General features: G+C 44.4%; 1 protein-coding gene across 9 annotated transcripts in view; it reads left to right on the top strand.

Annotated features, from left to right (window-relative positions):
- The window catches only part of SYTL3 (synaptotagmin like 3), a 113,104-nt gene that overhangs the window by 12,694 nt on the left and 80,998 nt on the right, over positions 1-19,412 (top strand). For 7 of the 9 annotated variants that reach the window (XM_030928145.1, XM_030928144.1, XM_030928142.1 and 4 more), the window contains 3 exons: positions 344-963; positions 3,052-3,270; positions 15,883-15,947. In XM_030928145.1, coding sequence (XP_030784005.1) covers positions 854-963; positions 3,052-3,270; positions 15,883-15,947 — 394 coding nt within the window. In that variant the 5' untranslated portion in view covers positions 344-853. Of the gene's footprint in view, positions 1-343; positions 964-3,051; positions 3,271-15,882; positions 15,948-18,754; positions 18,978-19,412 lie in introns of those variants that run through there. The other 2 variants (XM_030928147.1, XM_030928146.1) reach the window with 2 other exon arrangements.

The following is a 19,412-nucleotide window of genomic DNA, read 5'->3' on the forward strand; positions in this document are numbered from 1 at the left end:
TAAAAAATTTCTGAGTGTTGAAGTTAATTGTAAAAATAAGAGCCAACAGTTGGGAATGTCATTTTTCCAATGTGTCTTCAATTAGGATAATGTACCTTAAACACAGACTTTTATGTCCTCTGGCCACTGAAGTTATGGAATTCATATTAGGAAAATTCAAGTTTGGAAGTTTGAGGCTTTTAGAAATATGAGAAGGGTTATTTAAGAAATTTAAAATTTTACGTTATCACCACGAGCAGAAAATGCAAGGGTTTGTGTAGAATATTTTGTCTTTTTGGAAGTAATGCTGCAGAGATACTTAAGCCAAGAAAAATGTTGCCATTTTTTGTTTTCTTGTCTACAGGTATTGAACGAGTTGGGCTTTTAATGATTGTTCCTGCTGACCTGGAAACATCTTAAGTGGAAAGTTAGCTTCTATGAGTCACTGATACTCTTTTCATTGCTATTTGTAAATTTCCTTGGCTTGAAGATTACTTCTGCTTTGCAGAAATTATCTGCTTGCAGCTGTGGATAATTTATCTGGTGAAACCTCAGAAAAAAGATAGGCTTTTGTCTTAAATGCATGTCAGCGGCTGCAGCAAAACCCGGTGAAAACACCCCCGGGTGGCACAAGGCTCTGCGAGCTGTAACTCCGACAAACGCACAACCTCTTGAGGCTTTCTTCTTCTAAGGAGTATGACACAGTTAGAAAGGAAAAAAGAGCCACAAGCAAAACAGTCGCCAGTGAAATAGGAGAGGGAGTTCTTTAAACAAGGCTGGCTGCAGCCGGCCTCTGCCGCTTATCTGCAGAGCGCGAGCGTTTGGTCCATGGAGTGAAGCTCTTCCAACCTGGGTCAACGAAAAGGGAGAAGAAATGGCCCAAGAAGTAGATCTGAATGCTCTCAAGGAGTTAGAACGCGAGGCCATTCTCCAGGTCCTGTACCGAGACCAGGAGGTTCAAAACGCAGAGGAGGAGAGGATACGGTAAGCTGTCCTTCCCGTTGGGTCACTTCGGGGTTTTAGCTTTCTCTGCTTGGGGCCTGCCACTCCGTCGCTGATGCTGCTTGCTTACAAATCACTACCCACCTGCTGCTGGGCTTCATGCCTGAGAAGGGTCCTAACAAAGGGCTGTTGGTGGAGATGATCCTCCTTATGTAGCTCAACGTAGAGGATGCCTGGGACAAGAGGCCGCTCTTGTTATTCATTTAAAACGGTGCCTTTGGGCAGTGAGTTTGCTGTCTGCCATCTGCTTGTCTGTTTGCCCACTTGGTGGGAATCATTCAAGGGACATTTTCAGGCTTCTAGTTTACCACTTATTTAGGGAAAGACCTCGGGTTAAGGGTTTTCCTACCTCATTTTTGACGGTGCCCAAAGGTGTAAAGAAAAGCAAAGAAAGCAGTTCAGAAGCAGCAAATCTGATGGAATCCAGCACCGCCTTTTTTCTCTTTTTTCTTTGCTTGCTTTTGCTTCCTAGCTGGCTTTGAGGAAGGGGAAAGCATGAAATATGAACCTGCTTAACCTGTTTCCTGACCGCTTTGCCAACAGGGAACTTCTTCCCTGTCTGTCTCTAAGCTGCTCAGGCCGTTTGATATGGGTTAACATTTAGAAAAGCGTGCTGAACTCTATCAGAGCCGTGTTCAGCCTTAGCTGTCAAGATCCATCTTTAAACAGGTTGGCGCTTTTTATCATCGTCTATGGAGGAAGTGAGAGTTTGGTTTCTAATGGCAGAACACATTAGAAAACAAAACTTTGGACAACCAAATGCTTGAGGAGTGAGGGGAATTTTCTGGTATAGTATTCTTGCTTCATCCTCTCTGTTACTTCAGAGCTCTCTAAGTATACTTGTAAACTTTCTTCCACTAAAAACTATAATACAGGCTGGGCGCGGTGGCTCACACCTGTCATCCCAGCACTTTGGGAGGCTGAGGCAGGCAGATCACCTGAGGTCAAGAATTCGAGACCAGCCTGGCCAACATAGTGAAACCCTGTCTCTCCTAAAAATGCAAAAAGTAGCTGGGCATGGTGGCAGGTGCCTGTAGTCCTAGGTACTCAGGAGGCTGAGACAGGAGAATCCCTTGAACATGGGAGGTGGAGCTTGCAGTGAGTCGAGATCGCGTCACTGCACTCCAGCCTGGGCGGCAGAGCGAGATTTCCGTCTCAAAAAAAAAAAAAAAAAGAAAGAAAGAAAGAAAAAGAAAACAAAAAACTATAATACAGTGAGAAAAGTGAAATTTTATTCGATGATGAAAGATCTTTCAGTGATTTAGAGACATCATTTTGAATATTAACAAAGTGACATAGACATAGTGGTAACAAAGTTGTGTCTCAAAGGGTACTAATTCTAGGGCAGATCCTGAAAGTTGCATTTTAAAGTGCATTTCTGATGTCATCTTGTTTCTTGGGATTGGCTCACCTCTTCTACAAGTAGGTATCACAGACATTCATAAAAGAGCATGCTGGTAAATGACGCCTTTTTGGTCCAATACAATGTCTCTTTGCACTATGGCTGTTTGTCTAGGGGAGTGAGCTGACCACTCATTAAAAAAACCCAAAAAAACAAACAAACACACACAAAAAAAATGTAGCAAAAGCATAGCATCAGTTGATTTTATTGGGTAGCTTATACCAATAGCAGGGATGGATGCTGTGTATTCCTGGATTGTTCCATGCCTTGCAGATTGGAATGGATGCTCTTTTCGGTGTCTTTTCCTCTCCTTTCACTATTCTTGCTTACTATCTTAACAGCCTTTGGGCAGGAAGGGATGGATCTAGCGGGGAGCTTCTCTGCACCAGGCATGTTATTTATACTTTGCCATTTAGTCCTCACAGCAACCCTGGGAGAAGAGGTAAGGTCGTACCTTACCTCGCCTGTTTCACGGTTGAGGAAACCCTTGAGCCCCGACTCTGAGACATTGAGTGGGAGCCCAGTTCACACAGCCATGTGGGAGCCCAGGGATGTCGAATGCCAAAGCCCCTTCCCTTGCCATGGGGGGTACCGCCTGGGCTCTTGCCCTGTAGCCTGGGGTTGGGTGTACCATCCAATAGTATCTTCTTTAACTTTGTGGGCTGCAGGAAACTGAAAACGCACCTGCAGCATCTCCGGTGGAAAGGAGCGAAGAGCACGGACCAGGAGTACAAAGAGAAGTGCTGTGCGCGCTGCCAGAGGGTGCTGGGGCTCCTGCTGCACAGGGGCGCCGTGTGCCGGGGTTGCAGCCACCGCGTGTGCGCCCAGTGCCGAGTGTTCCTGAGGGGGACCCACACCTGGAAGTGCACGGTGTGCTTCGAGGACAGGTGAGCATGGCCGGTGGTTGGATCCCTCCCACTGACTCAGGTCTCGGAGGAGGCCTCTTTACAAACCGCTCCTAAAGAGAGCGCTCACTCCTCACCTTCAGCCAGTAAATGTGTACCGAGTGCCTGATAGGGAGCTACCTTTCTAACCTTAGAAGTTATCTTCATCCAAAAATAAATTTTATTATATAGCAACATTTTTTTTCGTTTACAGAAGTTTGGGCCAGGCGCGGTGGTTCATGACCCTAATCCTAGCACTTTGGGAGGCTGAGGTGGGTGGATTGCTGGAGCCCAGGAGTTTGAGTCCAGCCTGGGCAACGTAGTGAGACTCTGTCTCTACAAAAAAAAAAAAAAAAAAATTAGCCAAGTATGGTGGTGCATGCCTGTAGTCCCAGCTACTTGGGAGGCTGAGATGAGAGGATCACTTGAACCTGGGAGGTCGAGGCTGCAGTGAACTGTGATCGTACCACTGCACTCCAACCTGGGCAACAGAGTGAGAACCTGTTTAAACAACAAAAGTTTGTTAAGTCTAAGGATGGGCTAACCCAGGAGTTCAGATTCATTTGGATCTCTTCACTAAGTGCTGTCTTTTTCTTAGCACTTAATTTATCTCCTTCAGTACCAGTGGAGTAAATTATAATGTAGGGAACATTGGAGTAATCCTTTGAGGCTTTAAATACCACCTTTTTGAAGGAGGCAAGGTGACCTGTCTTTGATACTCAGGTAAAGAAATGGACATGCTTTCCATTAGTAACAGACTGAATCTACGTTTATAGTAATAAATTTGTGTTAGGGGTTTTAAGACCAGTTTTAACGTGGAATTGGTGTTTTTGCACTCCCCTTTCTGAAAACGATAAAGAACTGACTTGGCTTAGACTCCCATTGTTCAAAGCAAGAATGAACTGGCCATGAGCTCCGTGAAAACACTAGAGGGGTGAGTCCTTCTGCTGGGGGACACGGTGCACAAGGACATCACAGAACTTTGGAGAAGGGAGGAATGCTAGGCTGGTGTGAATGGAAGTCATCAGAGACCCTGAGATTTGAAAACCACTTCTAAATATTGTCACAGATTTGTGAGTGTCCCAGGGACAAAGACTGTGGGAGGCACTTATACAGTGTGGGCATCGTGGCTGGGGTTTCTCCCCACTAAATCGGGAAGGTTGTGTTTGACACACGCCCTGGTGTTCATCTACTTAAGTGTCCTGTCCCTTAGCAAGACTTACTGTATTTCAGTCATCTAGCCAGAGGGGTGAAGTAGTTCAGCCTGATTTCTTTGCTTTCGAACTGCATCCTGTCCATTTCGCTCACAGCGTGCCAACTCACACGGACGGTGGCGGAATTCGCCTTCTCCTCTCATGTTCATTTGGTTTGCTGAAGCCATTGTCCTTCAGGCTTTTCCTTGCTTGAGAGCAAAACATAATTACTGTGAGCTGCCCTGGCGGCGTAGAGGGCAGTTCCAAATCATCTCTAGAAAGGTCTCAGGATCTTCTTCCTCATTTCAATCAACCATATATATTTGAAGTCTAATGATAAGCATTGCTGGACAGGGTGTTACATTTCTCAGCATTTTGCCTTCTTCTAACAATCAACTGTAAACAAAAAATCAAAACAAGAGGACAAGGTCTGATGCAATCTCCCAGGAAGCTGACAGTGTTGAAATCTCTGCCCTAGTGAGCACTGTGTCCCAGGCACTGTAACTTTACCCACTAAGTACATGAAATATGACTTCTAAAACCCCAGCTTCCTTATTTTGAAAACAGGGTGGTTTTCAAAATACCTCAGGTCATTGCATTACTATGAGTGCATTAACAGGAGAAGTCGGGAGGGGAGAGAGCCGAGCATTTTGTGGTCACATGCATTTTCTTTCCCTTCGCCTTGTTCCCTGTCCCCACAGCCCTCTGTCCTCTCTCCAACTTTACCCAATCTGGGCTGTCCTCCTCCTTGTAGGACCAAAACAAAGATGAGACTGTATAAAACTTTAGAATCTTGACATTCATAACTGTCGCACATATGGGAACCTAGAAAAGGTTTTTGACCCCGATCAGTGTCTCCCCTGCTTCTTCCTTCGCTTCAGGCTCATTCCTCAAGAAAAAGTAGATCCATGGCAGGAGCAGGATGAGGCAAATCGTTTTTTAAAATCAAGAAAGGGGAAGTGCTAGGGTACCAAAGACCAAAACCAACCAACAACTCAGAGGTTGCTGCAGAACAAGAGGCCTGTGGCAGGTGCTGGCCCTGACCTTGTGTAGAGAGGTTCCAGGGGACATTTCAGATAAAGTTTCTGTCTTCAGGGAAAGATTTCTCTTGGAGAACTACTGAGTGCCAAGCTGCCAAGGTCTAAGCTGCTGGGGGCTTAGAGAGGGAAAGATGAGGCAGGCTGATGATGGCTCAAGACGACTTCCAGAACATTCATGTTACTAATTTCCATTAGTAACAGACTGAATCTAGGTTTATGGTAATAAATTTGTGTTGGGGGTTTTAAGACCAGTTTTAACATGGAATTGGTGTTTTTGCACTCCGCATTTTGAAAACAATAAAGAACCGACTTGGCTTAGACTCCCGTTGTTTAAAGCAAGAATAAACTGGCCCTGAGCTCTGTGAAAACACTAGAGGGGTGAGTCCTTCTGCTGGGGGAGACGGTGCACAAGGACATCACAGAACTTCGGAGAAGGGAGGAATGCTAGGCTGGTGTGAATGGAAGTCATCAGAGACCCTGAGATTTGAAAACCCCTTCTGAATATTGTCACAGATGGAATATTCTTTTAATGTTTTATTAAAAGATTAAAACAATTGTATGGGGTAGCTACTACTTTCATCCTCATTTTACAGTTGAGAAAGTGGAGGATTAGAGACAAGATGGTTTGTCCATGGTCATATCAATAAGAACAGAGTGAAGATGGCAACCCAGGTCCTCCGGGACCCCAGGCCTCCCTCTGAATCTCCAGTCCTGTCCTGCCTGCTGAGAGCCTTGTCCTGGGAGGGCAGAGTCTTTTTTTTTTTTTTTTTTTTGAGACGGAGTTTCGCTCTTGTCACCCAGGCTGGAGTGCAATGGCGCGATCTCGGCTCACTGCAACCTCTGCCTCCGAGTTCAAGCGATTCTTCTGCCTCAGCCTCCCGAGTAGCTGGGATTGCAGGCGCCTGCCACTCCACCCGGCTAATTTTTATATGTTTAATAGAGATGGGGTTTCACCATGTTAGGCAGGCTGGTCTCGAACTCCTGACCTCAGGTGATCCACCTGCCTAGGCCTCCCAAAGGGCTGGGATTATAGGCGTGAGCCACTGCGCCTGGTTGGCAGAGTCTTAAAAGCCACTCAAAAGAGCTTGCCTCTGAAGCAGTAGGAACTGGAGTCTGGAGTTCGCTTGCTCTTTGCCAAGCGAACACCAAGCTGAAAGTTTGCGTGTTCTGCAGGGCAATCAGGAGGGCAGAAGGTACCTGAGAGTTGTTGCAGTGAATGAGAGGCACCGAGGGAGGAGGCTGGTGGCAATGGTGATGGAGAATGGGAGAGACAGGAAAAGGGGAGGATGGACCTCTGTTACAGGGGATAAAAGAGAAAGGTGAAAAGTGATTCTGAGGACTGGCCAGACAGGTTGCTTGGCGTGCTGAACTGGATCACGGGGCATCAGAGAACTAAAGAAGGAACAGAAAGAGCCCAGTAATGAAAGGCACATTGGAAAGGACCTGGAAGAACAAAGGAAAGTTGCTTTCAGTAGTGAAGGGGCGGCATGTTGTCCTCAGCAGGGGCCAATCAGAAGAAGGTGACTTGGTAGGAGAAACAAAGAAGTCAAAAGCAGAAACATCCTTGTTTTCCACTGATGTTTCTTCCCGTGGAATGTGTTGACAATTTCTGCAGTGAAAGGGCAGATGGTAACAATTAAGTTGAAATATCAAGGAAGAGACTATGCTTTGATATGTTTGTTTTAGCTTCGTTTAAAAAATAAGATTAAGCTTGATGGTTTATGTTTGCATTTTTTTTTTCTGTTAAAACTAATATACGATGCGGTAACAAATTCCATGTGTAAAAGAAACCTGTTCTTCTCCCCTAAGATTGCTGAGGAATTACTCTTGTTCAGACTTGTTTCCTTCAAATTGTGATCTTCTTTTCATGCTTTGTAATTGCTGTGACCACAACAATTTGATGATTCTTCAGTTTCAGATATCTGTGGACACACTGCCTGTTTCGTTAGCAACATTTTGCCGCCAGTCAGGTGCTTTACAACCGAATTGGTTTGTGCAGAGAATTCTGTAAGTTGCAAATATTTTAACGATAATAAAGGTGCAACAGAGCTTATATACCATCATTGGAACAGAAGGTTTCAAGTTGCAGCAGGTCATACTGTTGATTTCAGGGTACTTTTCTGGATTGCTCAAATTTGTCTCTTGTACCACAGCTGATGCCAGCAAAGAGCAGCTTAAGTGTGTTCGGTTGAAAAATTGATCCAGACCTTGGCATTTGATTATTATGTTCTTACTTCTCAGGTTGGGTCTTGAGTTATTGCTGCGGAGCAGTAGTGGTTAAAATAAGACCTTGAAATTTATTAAAAGGGAGGTGAGCTGAATGGGGTCATCCATGAGGTGGTGTGCATGCCTGTGGTCCCAGTTATTCATGGGATGCCCAAACGGGAGGATCACATAAGCCCAGGAGTTTGAGGCCAGCCTGGCCAACATAGCGAGACCTCGTCTCCAAAACAACTTAAAAAGGTTTTGTTGTTGTTATTGTCATTCGGCATTTCAGATCAGGACTTAGATGTAAAGATATTGTTACAAGATGATGCATTGTATTTTCTGCATTGCATGAAATAATTTTTATTGAAAATCAAGTGACATTTCAAAGGAAGTTCTATTCTAATTATGTTTCTGCCTAAAGTAAACTTCCCAGAGTTTAGAAAATGTAATCTTTTAAATTTCAGACTGGTACTCCCAGTATTTTTATAATCCCATGTTTTGATAAAATATTGAATCATCATTTTCTATTCACAAAGGCAAATAACTAGTGTATGAGAATGGGATAATTCACTCACACTCTTGAAAATATATCTGTTCTTCAAGTGAGTAAAAGGTCTAACTCTATAAAAGACTGAAAAGAAATTGAATGCCAAGTGTGGTACAGGAGAGTTGGCATGGAAAGATTTTAGCTGGGTGCCAAGGTTAAGATGACATTTGTCTACTGACTGTTTCTTGTTTCGAAACCTTATTTCTTTTTTTCCCTCTAAATCCTACTTTTAACATTGCTGGCCAGGTACGGAAGCTCATGCATGTTATCCCAGCACTTTGGGAGGCCGAGGCGGGTGGATCACTTGCAGTTGGGAGTTTGGGACCAGCCTGGCCAACATGGTGAAACCCCATCTCTACTAAAAGTACAAACATTAGGCCGGGCGCAGTAGCGAGCACCTGCAATCCCAGCTACTTGGGAGGCTGAGACACAAGAATCGCTTGAACCCGGGAGGCAGAGGTTGCAGTGAGCCAAGATCATGCCCCTGCACTCCAGCCTGGGTGACAGATTCAATTTCCAAAAAAAAAAAAAAAAGTAGAAATTTATGGAGTACTTTTTTTTTTTTTCTTTTACGACCGAGTCTTGCTCTATTGCCCAGGCTGGGACTGCAGGCGCCCGCCACCATGCTGGGCTAATTTTTTGTACTTTTAGTAGAGATGGGGTTTCACCATGTTAGCCAGGATGGTCCCAATCTCCTGACCTCATGATCCACCCACCTCGGCCTCCCAAAGTGCTGAAATTACAGATGTGAGCCACCGTGCCCAGCCAGGAATGGCTTTGAAGGCATAAGTTGCCTTCCTTTTCTCTTTGTATTATAATCTTCTCCCTCAGGCTGGATGTGGTGGCTCACGCCTGTTATCCTAGCACTTTGGTAGGCCGAGGTGGGTGGATCACTTGAGGTCAGGAATTCAAATCCAACTTGACCAACATGGTGAAACCCTGTCTCTACTGAAAATACAAAAATGAGTTGGACATGGTGGCACATGCCTGTAATCCCAGCTACTAGGGAGGCTGAGGCAGGAGAATCGCTGGAACCTGGGAGGTGGAGGTTACAGTGAGCCGAGATCGTACCACTGCACTCCAGCCTGGGCAACGGAGTGAAACTATGTCTCAAAATAATAATAATAATAGTAATGATAATCTCCCTCAACATTTAATGTATTTTTCTTTCTCTTTCACGTTCTGCCAAGTGTCTCTGCCAAGTCAGCCTTACAGATTCAACTTTCCAGCCTGCCAGTTCTGCTCTTTTCTGCTGATAAAACAGAGTTCATTCTGCTTTGGCTTGGTTAGTTTATGAAATATTCCCTTATTATAGTCCCGCTGTCTCTTCATCCTGGCGCTTCCTTTTATCTTGCTGTTTCTTTTCCTCAGGGGTGGGTCTTAGATGTTTTTGGAGGCTAATTGCTTTCTGGAAGTTCCCTCTGGTTCCACGGTGATGCACGGTCGCAGAGGCTGCTGGCCTCGTCTTCTGGATTCCATGTACACTGCCTGTGGCATTTTATCCGAAGTTCTTGGTTGTCTCTTTAGAAAGCCAGGTTGAGGGGTTGCCCACAGAGAGCATGCGCTCCTGCTTTCGGCCTTCTCGTCACCCCTCTGTCATGGTGGATCCCGCTTCTTAGGTCTGCAGGGAGAGGACAGGTTGGTGCACAGCATCTAACCATTTTTATCGTCAAGGCCTTAAACAAGTATAGCTCTCTCCAGCTGCAATATAATTTTTCTTACTTTCATTGACTGGTTATCTGATGTAACAGACCAGGAGTCACAAAATTGACACCAACAGACGACAGATGATAGGGCACAGGCCTTGTTTGTTTTGACCTGTACAGTGTTTAATATTGATCATTTTAGTGCTTTAAAATGGGCGTGTATCCTGTGGTAAAACACAATGCCCACCCCTCCCTGTTGTCTCCCCTCCCAGCTCCCTTCCCTCATTTAGAGTTTCTGCTTGGTCCCTCAGTGTGTGGCCCTGCCCAACACAGTTAAACGGTGTGATACCCACTCAATTTCAGTGCACACTGCTACAGGGCTACACCTGTTTTGGATCCCACCTTGTCCCTTTAATTCTAAGGATACCCCCCTGCAGAGGGGAGGATATTCATTCATTCACTGGGGCTGCCATGTGCCTGGCCGGAGCTTGTAGCTGTGAATATAGCACTGGGTGTGACAGAGAGGGGGGCACTTGCCTCCTCTCTGAGGTTAAGCAAGGGAGAATTATTCGTGTTTTGTAAGAATTGTTGGTAGCAGCTTGATAAAAACCCTTTCTTTATCTTCATCTTGATTCTCTGACTCCTTTGATAGTTACCTAGGATTCAATCACAACGATCGGTCTTTTTTTCCTGTAAGGACGTCGAAATCAGATCAGTTGAGCTGGTGGAAAAAACGAGTGTTTTGCTTTGTAACTGTGAACCATTTTAGATGCAAGACTAGTTGAAGAAGGGCCGGTCGCAGTGGCTCATGCTTATAATCCCAGCACTTTGGGAGGCCGAGGCGGGTGGATCACCTGAGGTCAGGAGTTCAAGACCAGTCTGGCTAACATGGCGAAACCCCATCTCTACTAAAAATACAAAAATTGGTTGTGGTGGCAGGTGCCTATAGTTTCAGCTAATAAGGAGGTTGAGGCAGGAGAATTGCTTGAACCCTAGAGGCAGAGGTTGCAGTGAGCCAAGATTGTGCCATTGCACTCCAGTTTGGGTGACAAGAATGAAACGCCATCTCAAAAAAAAAAGAAAGACTATTTGAAATAAAAAAAAAAATAAAAATCCAACTATACGCATGCATAGAACTAATTTAGCTGGGAATTACTGTGCAATTGGACAAACTATCATGAAAAAATTAGGTTGATCTCAGTTTTACAATATGTGGCTTCTGCTGCTGCTGCTTTTATTATTATTATTTTTTAAATTTTATCTGAGATACTGTCTCACACTGTTGCCCAGGCTGGAGTGCAGTGGTGCAATCTCAGCCCACTGTAACCTCCGCCTCCTGGGCTCAAGCAATCCTCCCACTTCAGCCTCCTGAGGAGCTGGGACTACTGGCTTGCACCACCATGTCTGGCAAATTTTTGTGTTTTTAGTAGGGATGTTGCCCAGGCTGGTCTGGAACTCCTACATTCAAGCAGTCCTCTTGCCTCGGCCTCCGAAAGTGCTGAGATTATAGACATGTCCCACCGATGCCACTTCTTGATTTGAAGTTTTTGTAGCTCATGTGTCTGAAGGGCTGTCTGGAGACTTCCTTGCCACTGGGGTACTGGTTGGAGAGCAGCTCTGCACAGGAGATGTGCTTCTTTAGGGATTTGAAGAATCCTGGCTATGCAGACCAATTTTCTACCTCTTGTCAGTTGAATGGTGAAAATACATTAAGCAACTCTAGGGACATCATGCTGACTTTTCTTGGAACATAGAGCATAGATGCAGTAGCTTAGCTAGCTGCAGATGCAAGCAATTTAGATGCAAAATGCATTACAACATGTGTGTTTGGCCAACTGCTTGGTGTTAGTAATGAGGTCAAAATATTTTCTGGTAGGGTCCTCCATTCATCTTATTATTGAACATTTGTGTGTAGAATTTGCAAAGTGTTTTTCAACAGTTATTTCTGCTTTGATAATGAAATGACAGCATTAGCAGAATTCAGTGCTGTGAAAATGGATGCTGAAACCCCCAGAAGTTTCCTAAGAGCCATCTAGGCATCCAGTGCTTGGCGTTTATAATTCTAGTGATCCCCATGTAGCTAATGTGAAGGTCCGTCATGGGTCAGGTGTCCTGATTCTATAGCTTCGGCTCTCCCCGCCACCGTAGGCTTTTGCCTTTTGAGATATATTTATGGGCTGATTGAAAAAATCTTAAAGAAGCAAGTCATGATTCTGAAAAGTTTAAGGGCACAAATTTATTGCTAAACTCATTAAATCTTCCAAGAAACTTTCATAACCTCATTCTGAGTTAATCATCTGGGAAGAAGTGCTAGATACTTTCTTTGGTTACTAATGAATCACATTACCCTGTGTTGGCCCCTAACATGGACAGAGACTACAGGATCTACCACCTTTATCATAGACTCTGAGGACAATGAGTGGTCCTCCTTTGTAAACTTGGAATTAGGCCAGGCGGGGTGCCTCACACCTGTAATCCCAGCACTTTGGGAGGCCAAGGCAGGCAGATCACTTGAGGCCAGGAGTTCAAGACCAGTCTGGCCAACATAATGAAACCCTGTCTCTACTAAAAGTACAAAACTTAGCCAGGCGTGGTGGCGCATGCCTGTAATCCTAGCTGCTTGGGAGGTTGAGGAGGGAGGATCACTTGAACCTGGGAGGTTGAAGCTGTAGTGAGCTGAGATGATGCCACTGCACTCCAGCCTGAGCCGTAGAATGAGACCCTGTCTCAATGCAAAAAACAAACAAACAAACAAAAATCTTGGGATTAGTGTAGACAGTGAGTCCTTACAAAAGATATTGTGGAATAATTGCTTATGAAGCCGCTGATTTTGCAAGAAAGGGTCATGGAGAACTGGGCCAAACCTAGTATTCAAAGGAAACAGCCTCAAATGCAAAACGTGCTGGTTGTCATATGGTTCAGGGATAAAAACACCACAGTAATTTTATCCTTCGTTCTTTAATCACAGATAGGCCCAAGAGATCCTCAAGTTTGTGCCCAAATCTCTGTATGCCAAATTAGCTCCTGCTTAAACTGCACAAGTAATCAGTTGGGATTAAATGAGATTAGATGGTTATATTAGATGATTCATGCTGGGTGACTAGGATTTTAATTTATCTGTTTCTTGTTTAAGTTCTGAAACCAGGGCTGGAGTCCTTTCAGTGATTTGCAATGTTCATTCATTTAGGTGCTTTCACCTTTCCCTCTTCCTTCTCCTTAGCTGTTTTTCATTTTCTGCGATTGTGTGTCTGTGTGTGTGTTTACTTACCGACGTTGTCCCCCTGTCTGATCAGCTCAGTCGACTATAGCATCTCAGATATGGATATTTTGGGCCCAATGGTAATGGGCTGGAGCATGTGAGAGAGTAGATGAACTGAAATGGGTCACTCAACAGAAAAGCAATTCTGCAAGTAAGGTGCGTTTATCAGGTGGGGACCTTGTAATTCCTGCCCTTTGGATTTGCTTTCCTGTCCCCTCCTCTAAGGGTTAGACCTTGTCCTGTTTGCCAGGACTGAAGAGGCATCTTCAGAAATTGAATATGGAGAGGTCCTTCAAAGGCATGGGAATTTGCCACCCACACCTCCCTCTAGACTTGCCCTGATTTTTTGATGTTCTGCTTCCCACAAGTCCTCCAGGGGGAAATTTCTGCCTAGAGGCTGAGATTGCCTTAAGGTGTTTTGTGTTGATTTAGGGGATTAGATAATTGAGTTTCTGACTATGGATGTAAACCCTTCCCTGTCTGTCTAGAGACATATCTCAGTTGTACATTTTATATATTTTTGGTTCTGAATGGTAGTGACTGATTATCAAATTTCTGTTATAGGCCAGACACGGTGGCCCGTGCCTGTAATCCCAGCACTTTGGGAGGCCAAGGCAGGTGGATCACTTGAGCTCAGGAATTTGAGACCAGCCTGGGCAACACAGCAAAACCGTCTCTACAAAAAAAAAAAAAAAAAAAAAAAAAAAAACACACACACAAAAATCAGCCAGGTGCAGTAGCACGTGCCTTCAGTCTCAGCTACTCAGGAGGCTGAGGTGGGAGGATTGCTTGAGCCCGGGAGGTGGAGATTGCAATGAGCCGAGATCATGTTGCTGCACTCCAGCCTCAATAACAGAGCCAGACCCTGTCTCAAAAAAAATTGTTATGAAATTCTTAAATGCTCTCTCTATATTTTCCTTCTTCTAGTCACTAAGTATTGGTAGTAATCATTTATGTACTAATCATAAAATAGTAGTGTCTAACCAGATGAAGGAGAGAAAATTGGTTGATGTCTTCTGACAATTACTAGCACTTCATAGAGAAAGACAGAATATTTTGAAAAATGTGTAGATTGGCATATATTTGTGATTTTCCTTACATTGGCAAGTGTTAATTTTTTAAAAAATTCACTGGAGTTCATATATAGCCTAAAAGAACCTAATAGAGAATTTATTTCAGTCAGTACTGTGATTTATAGATGAGAATTAGTCATGAGTTGAAGTTTTAATTTTTTTTCTTAAATTCACATAACAAAGGAATTGGCCAGTTTTGTGGCAGATTATTTTAAGGATGTGAATATCTTATAATATTTACATGTTTGCCTTTTTATATCCTAAAAGGATATTAACAATTCTGCCTTTCTGAGATTGAGATTGAGGTTGAGTATGGATTCCCCAGAAAACCAAGAGGAAAACCCATGTTAGGACGTCAGTTTCGAGCGGTTAGCATCTCGAGTGCCTTCTGTGTGACTAAGATGGTAGAGTTAAAGTCCTGCCATAGGGAGCTGCTGTCAGACCAGCGGGCCAAGCGGGCTCCTTTCGCCTGATTCACAGGTGGTCTGCTCAGGCGGATCACCTGAGGTCAGGAGTTCGAGACCAGCTTGGCCAACATGGCAAAAACCCATCTCTACTAAAAATACAAAAATTAACCGGGTGTGGTGGTGGGTCCCAGCTACTCTGGAGGCTGAGGCAGGAGAATCACTTGAACCCACAAGGTGGAGGTTGCAGTGACTTGAGATCGCACCACTGCACACCAGCCTGGGTGACCAGAAGCAAGCAAACAAACAAACAACCAAGTGGTCCACTCAGATTTAAGTCCCCAAATCTCCATCAATACACATTGATCCCATATTCCATACTTCAGGTCCTCCCAAGAATCTTCTCAGGTGACCCTGCTCTGTGGGCTCTTGGTACATGTTGTAAATACAAACTAACGTTAGTTTAACCTACAGCTGATCTCCCTCGAAGGCCAATGCATAGCATCGAGTTTTCCTGTAGCCCATCATTCATGCCAGAGCTTCCCACCATTGACATGATACATTGGTCATTTGTGTTGTTGTTGTTGAGATGGAGGCTTGCTCTGTTGCCCAGGCTGGAGTACAATGGCGCGATCTCGGCTCACCGCAACCTCTGCCTCCCAGGTTCAAGTGAAATTCTCCTGCCTCAGCCTCCCAAGTAGCTGGGATTACAGGCATGTGCCACCATGCCCAGCTAATTTTGTATTTTTAGTAGAGACAGGGTTTTGCCATGTTGGCCAGGCTGGTCTCAACTTCCTGACCTTAAGTGATTCACCCATCTCAGCCTCCCAAAGAATTGGGATTACAGGTGTGAGCCACCATGCCTGGCCGATACATTGGTCATTTTGATGACAATAATTTTGTTTCTCTTTGTGTATTTGTTCACAAAACATTAAGTACTGGATTTGTGCCAGGCACAAGTATATGTTAATATGCTTAACGTATTCACATATTATAAACTGAACGTACATATGACACGCAAGATAAAACACATGAGGGTGGGAGTTGCGCGGCTTTGCTACTGATACTGAAATTACTTCGCCTCTATGGGGAATCTGTAAAGTTAGGGGTTTAAGCCAGGAAATTGATTGCTGAGGTCCATCGCAAGACTAATATTCTGTGACCTTACGTAACCCTTACAAGGGGTTAATATAGCACTATTCATATCTTCTCTTTCTGAAGCTTCCTTTCTGCTCATTTTTTCAGGAATGTCAAAATAAAAACTGGAGAATGGTTCTATGAGGAACGAGCCAAGAAATTTCCAACTGGAGGTAAATGCTCTTTCCTTTTTAATTAAAGTAAAATGATCTATTCCTAGTTTTAAAATATTTGACGTTAAGACTTTAGAATATAAGCAACACAATGGGTTTAGTCTGCTGGCCACTATGTCTTGCCGTTCCATTTGCTGATGCTGTCACCGTAATTCACGCCGCTCATTCCCTCTGCTTGCTACTCTTCCCTCCGCCCATTTCCACCTCTGAAGTTGGCCCCATTCTTTTTTTTTTGAGATGAAGTCTTGCTCTGTCTCCAGGCTGGAGTGCAGTGACACAATCTCCTCAGCTCACTGCAACCTCTGCCTCCTAGGTTCAAGCGATTCTCCTGCCTCAGCCTCCTGAGTACCTGGGATTACAGGCATGTGCCACCACGGCAGGCTAATTTTTCTATTTTTAGTAGAGATGGGGTTTCACCATGTTGGCCAGGATGGTCTCGAACTCCTGACCTCATGATCCGCCCGCCTCAGCCTCCCAAGATGCTGGGATTACAGACGTAAGCCACTGCGCCCAGCCAGGTTGGCTCCATTCTTTAAGGCTCGTGTGCCACGAGGTTTCCCTGGCTTCCTGCTTCTGGGCGTGATGTCCCCTCCTCTGAAACACCATCAGTGCCGGGTTTGTAATTCTCTTATGTAATTGTTGCAAAGTTCCTTATACTGTAGCATTGTTTGTGCACTTCTATTTCTCTCTACAAGCAGTAACTGTCATTTTAAAATCTTGTTAGCCTGTATTGCAGCAAAGCACAGTACCTTGTTTATAATACTTGAGTAAGATGATTGAATCAGTGAAGACCACAGTGAGTGAATAGCATTTGAACTGAGCAGAGGTTGATGGTTGTGGAGTGAGCACGTTGTGATGATATGGGTGGAAGCCTGCATTTCGTCTGTGTACTATGAATGTCTTATAATGAGATGTTGACCTAAAGAAGGAAACTGAGGCAAAACTAATATAGGTGGAGAGTTTATTTGGGCCAAGGCTGAGGTCTGCAGCCCAGGAAACACTTCCAAGGGCTCTGGAGAACAAAGGAGAGAAGGATGAATCAGGAGAGGGGCGATTACAAAAGTCAGTTTTCAGGAATTCTCGTGGGTTTACAGAAATACCATAGATTCATGCTTGGCTGTCTATTGCTGAGCTACAGGGTGTGGGTGATGGTGTCCAGTGTGTGGCATTGTTAGGATAATTTATGGCTATTGGTGGTGACAAATCAATCTAGAGTCCATAGAGCAAGTGGCTTTGAAATGATTAGTTAGCCCAAGCTGGGGATGTGATTGCAGTCGCATTTCAGTGTCTCTCTAGGCCTGATACTTTAAAGGGGGCTTGTGTTTCTTAGATTAAAAGTTTATTTTCTTTTTCAAAAGTATTTGCAATGTGAGGTGTGCCAGTGTAATTGGTAGCTAGGACCTGGACCTGTGGAGAGGACGATTTGTGCTGTGATGGGGCATCAGGACAAAGGTGCATACAGGCACCGTCACAGTGGAGTGCAGGCAGATGCTGTGGGAACCACATCTGACTGTATCAGGAACGTGGGCAGCACCCCTCCTCTGTGATGTGATGATGGGGACCTAGACTCACAGCCTGACTTAGAGGGCATTGGTGGCTCTTTTCTAGAGAAAGTGGCAATTTGCAGGTAGAACCTCACCCAAAAATGTGTTGGCAGTAACGGAAGCCGTTCATTTGGGTTGATATTCAGCTTTTATAAAGGGTGGGTTTGCCCAGGTATAGATTTGGTTGGTACTAAATTATCCCATGGCTTATAATTCCTGGCTCTTGTTAAGAAAAAAAAATGCTGCTTCTGCCAAGTTTATTAGAAACTAGAGGAAAAAATAATACTAAGGGTCATGTCAGGCAATAGAATGAAGCGGGGATGTCTGTTTCCTCTAAGCCAGTGTTTCTCAGCGCCTTCTTACCGCCACCCTCTCCCCTACCCCACATAGCCTTTTTAGACACTTTTTCAGAATTGCTACCATAACATTTTGATATCACAGATATCATGTATCTATGTACTGAGGCCTTTTGGAGAGTCACAGATGGTTGAAATAGCTAAGATTTGCTACTAATCTTTGTCCCCTTAGGGGTGCCATCATCCCATGTGGAATGTGTGGCCTTGGCAAAGCAGCTGCAGCACAGGACCTTTCTCTGTTTTTATTGCTTTTTTATGTTTCTTTCTTTTGTTTTTTGTTGTTGTTGTTGTTGTTGTTGTTGTTGTTGTTGTTGTTTTTGTTTGTTTGTTTTGAGACAGAGTCTCGTTCTGTCGTCCAGGCTGGAGTGCAGTGGCACGATCTTGGTTGACTGCAACCTTCCCCTCCTGGGTTCAAGGGATTCTCCCGCCTTAGCCTTCTGAGTAGCTGGGATTATAGGCACATACCACCATGTCTGGCTAATTTTTGTATTTTTAGTAGAGATGGAGTTTCACCTTGTTGACTGGTCTTGAACTCCTGACCTCAAGTGATCTGCCCACCTGGGCCTCCCAAAGTGCTGGGTTACAGGTGTGAGCCACTTCACCCGGCCACTTTTGTGTTTCTTTAAAATACTTTTTTGACCAGGTGCAGTGGCTCACACCTGTAATCCTAGCACTTTGGGAGGCCGAGGTGGGCAGATCACCTGAGGTTGGGAGTTCGAGATCAGCCTGACCAACATGAAGAAACCCTGTCTCTACTAAAAATACAAAATTAGCCGGTCATGGTGGCACCTGCCTGTAATCCCAGCTACTCGGGAGGCTGAGGCAGGAGAATTGCTTAAACCTGGGAGGCGGAGTTGTGGTGAGCCAAGATCGCGCCATTGCACTCCAGCCTGGGCAACAAGAGTGAAACTCCATCTCAAAAAGACAAACAAACAAAACCTTTTTGCTGGTGGTCTGAAGCCTTCTTCAGAAGGTAGAGTCTACCCTCTTCCACATCAATTCCTAGCTTATAAACAGTAGTACTGTAGGAGGTGAAGTTTCTGTCATTTCTCGATGCCAACTCAATGCAGACATCTCCTTCACTGAAAATGTTTTCTACGTCGTTGGAAGTTCTAGCATCATTATTTCAGGTAAGTTTTCATGTGTGCATGAATGTGTGTGTGTGTGCACACGTTACCATCTTGTCATCTTTTCAGCACTTCGTCTCTCCTGAATGAATGGGAGATGTTATCACGGTGACTTAAGATAAAAAGGGAATTAGGAAAGAGGTGAGACTGGTGTCTTAGGTTTTCTTTCTTGCCTTGTAACTTTATATAAGAATAAAAACATCAGTAATGACAAACAAACCAGGGTTAGGAAAATCAACCTAAGCATAAATCATTCTTTTTTGCTGATGTCATTTCTACCAATGCATAAAATAAACACCAGAAAAACCCCAACTTTCCCTCCTTCTCTTCAACACTTCCTCACATGCCAAGGTGACTCATCTTCCTATTGTCCTGTTTCAGTACAGCTGGGGTAAGAGGCATGGAACTATGGGGGAAAATGCCAGGTTGGGAGCACAC

This window comes from Rhinopithecus roxellana, chromosome 4, assembly GCF_007565055.1.
Source record: "Rhinopithecus roxellana isolate Shanxi Qingling chromosome 4, ASM756505v1, whole genome shotgun sequence".
Taxonomy (NCBI): Eukaryota; Metazoa; Chordata; class Mammalia; order Primates; family Cercopithecidae; genus Rhinopithecus; species Rhinopithecus roxellana.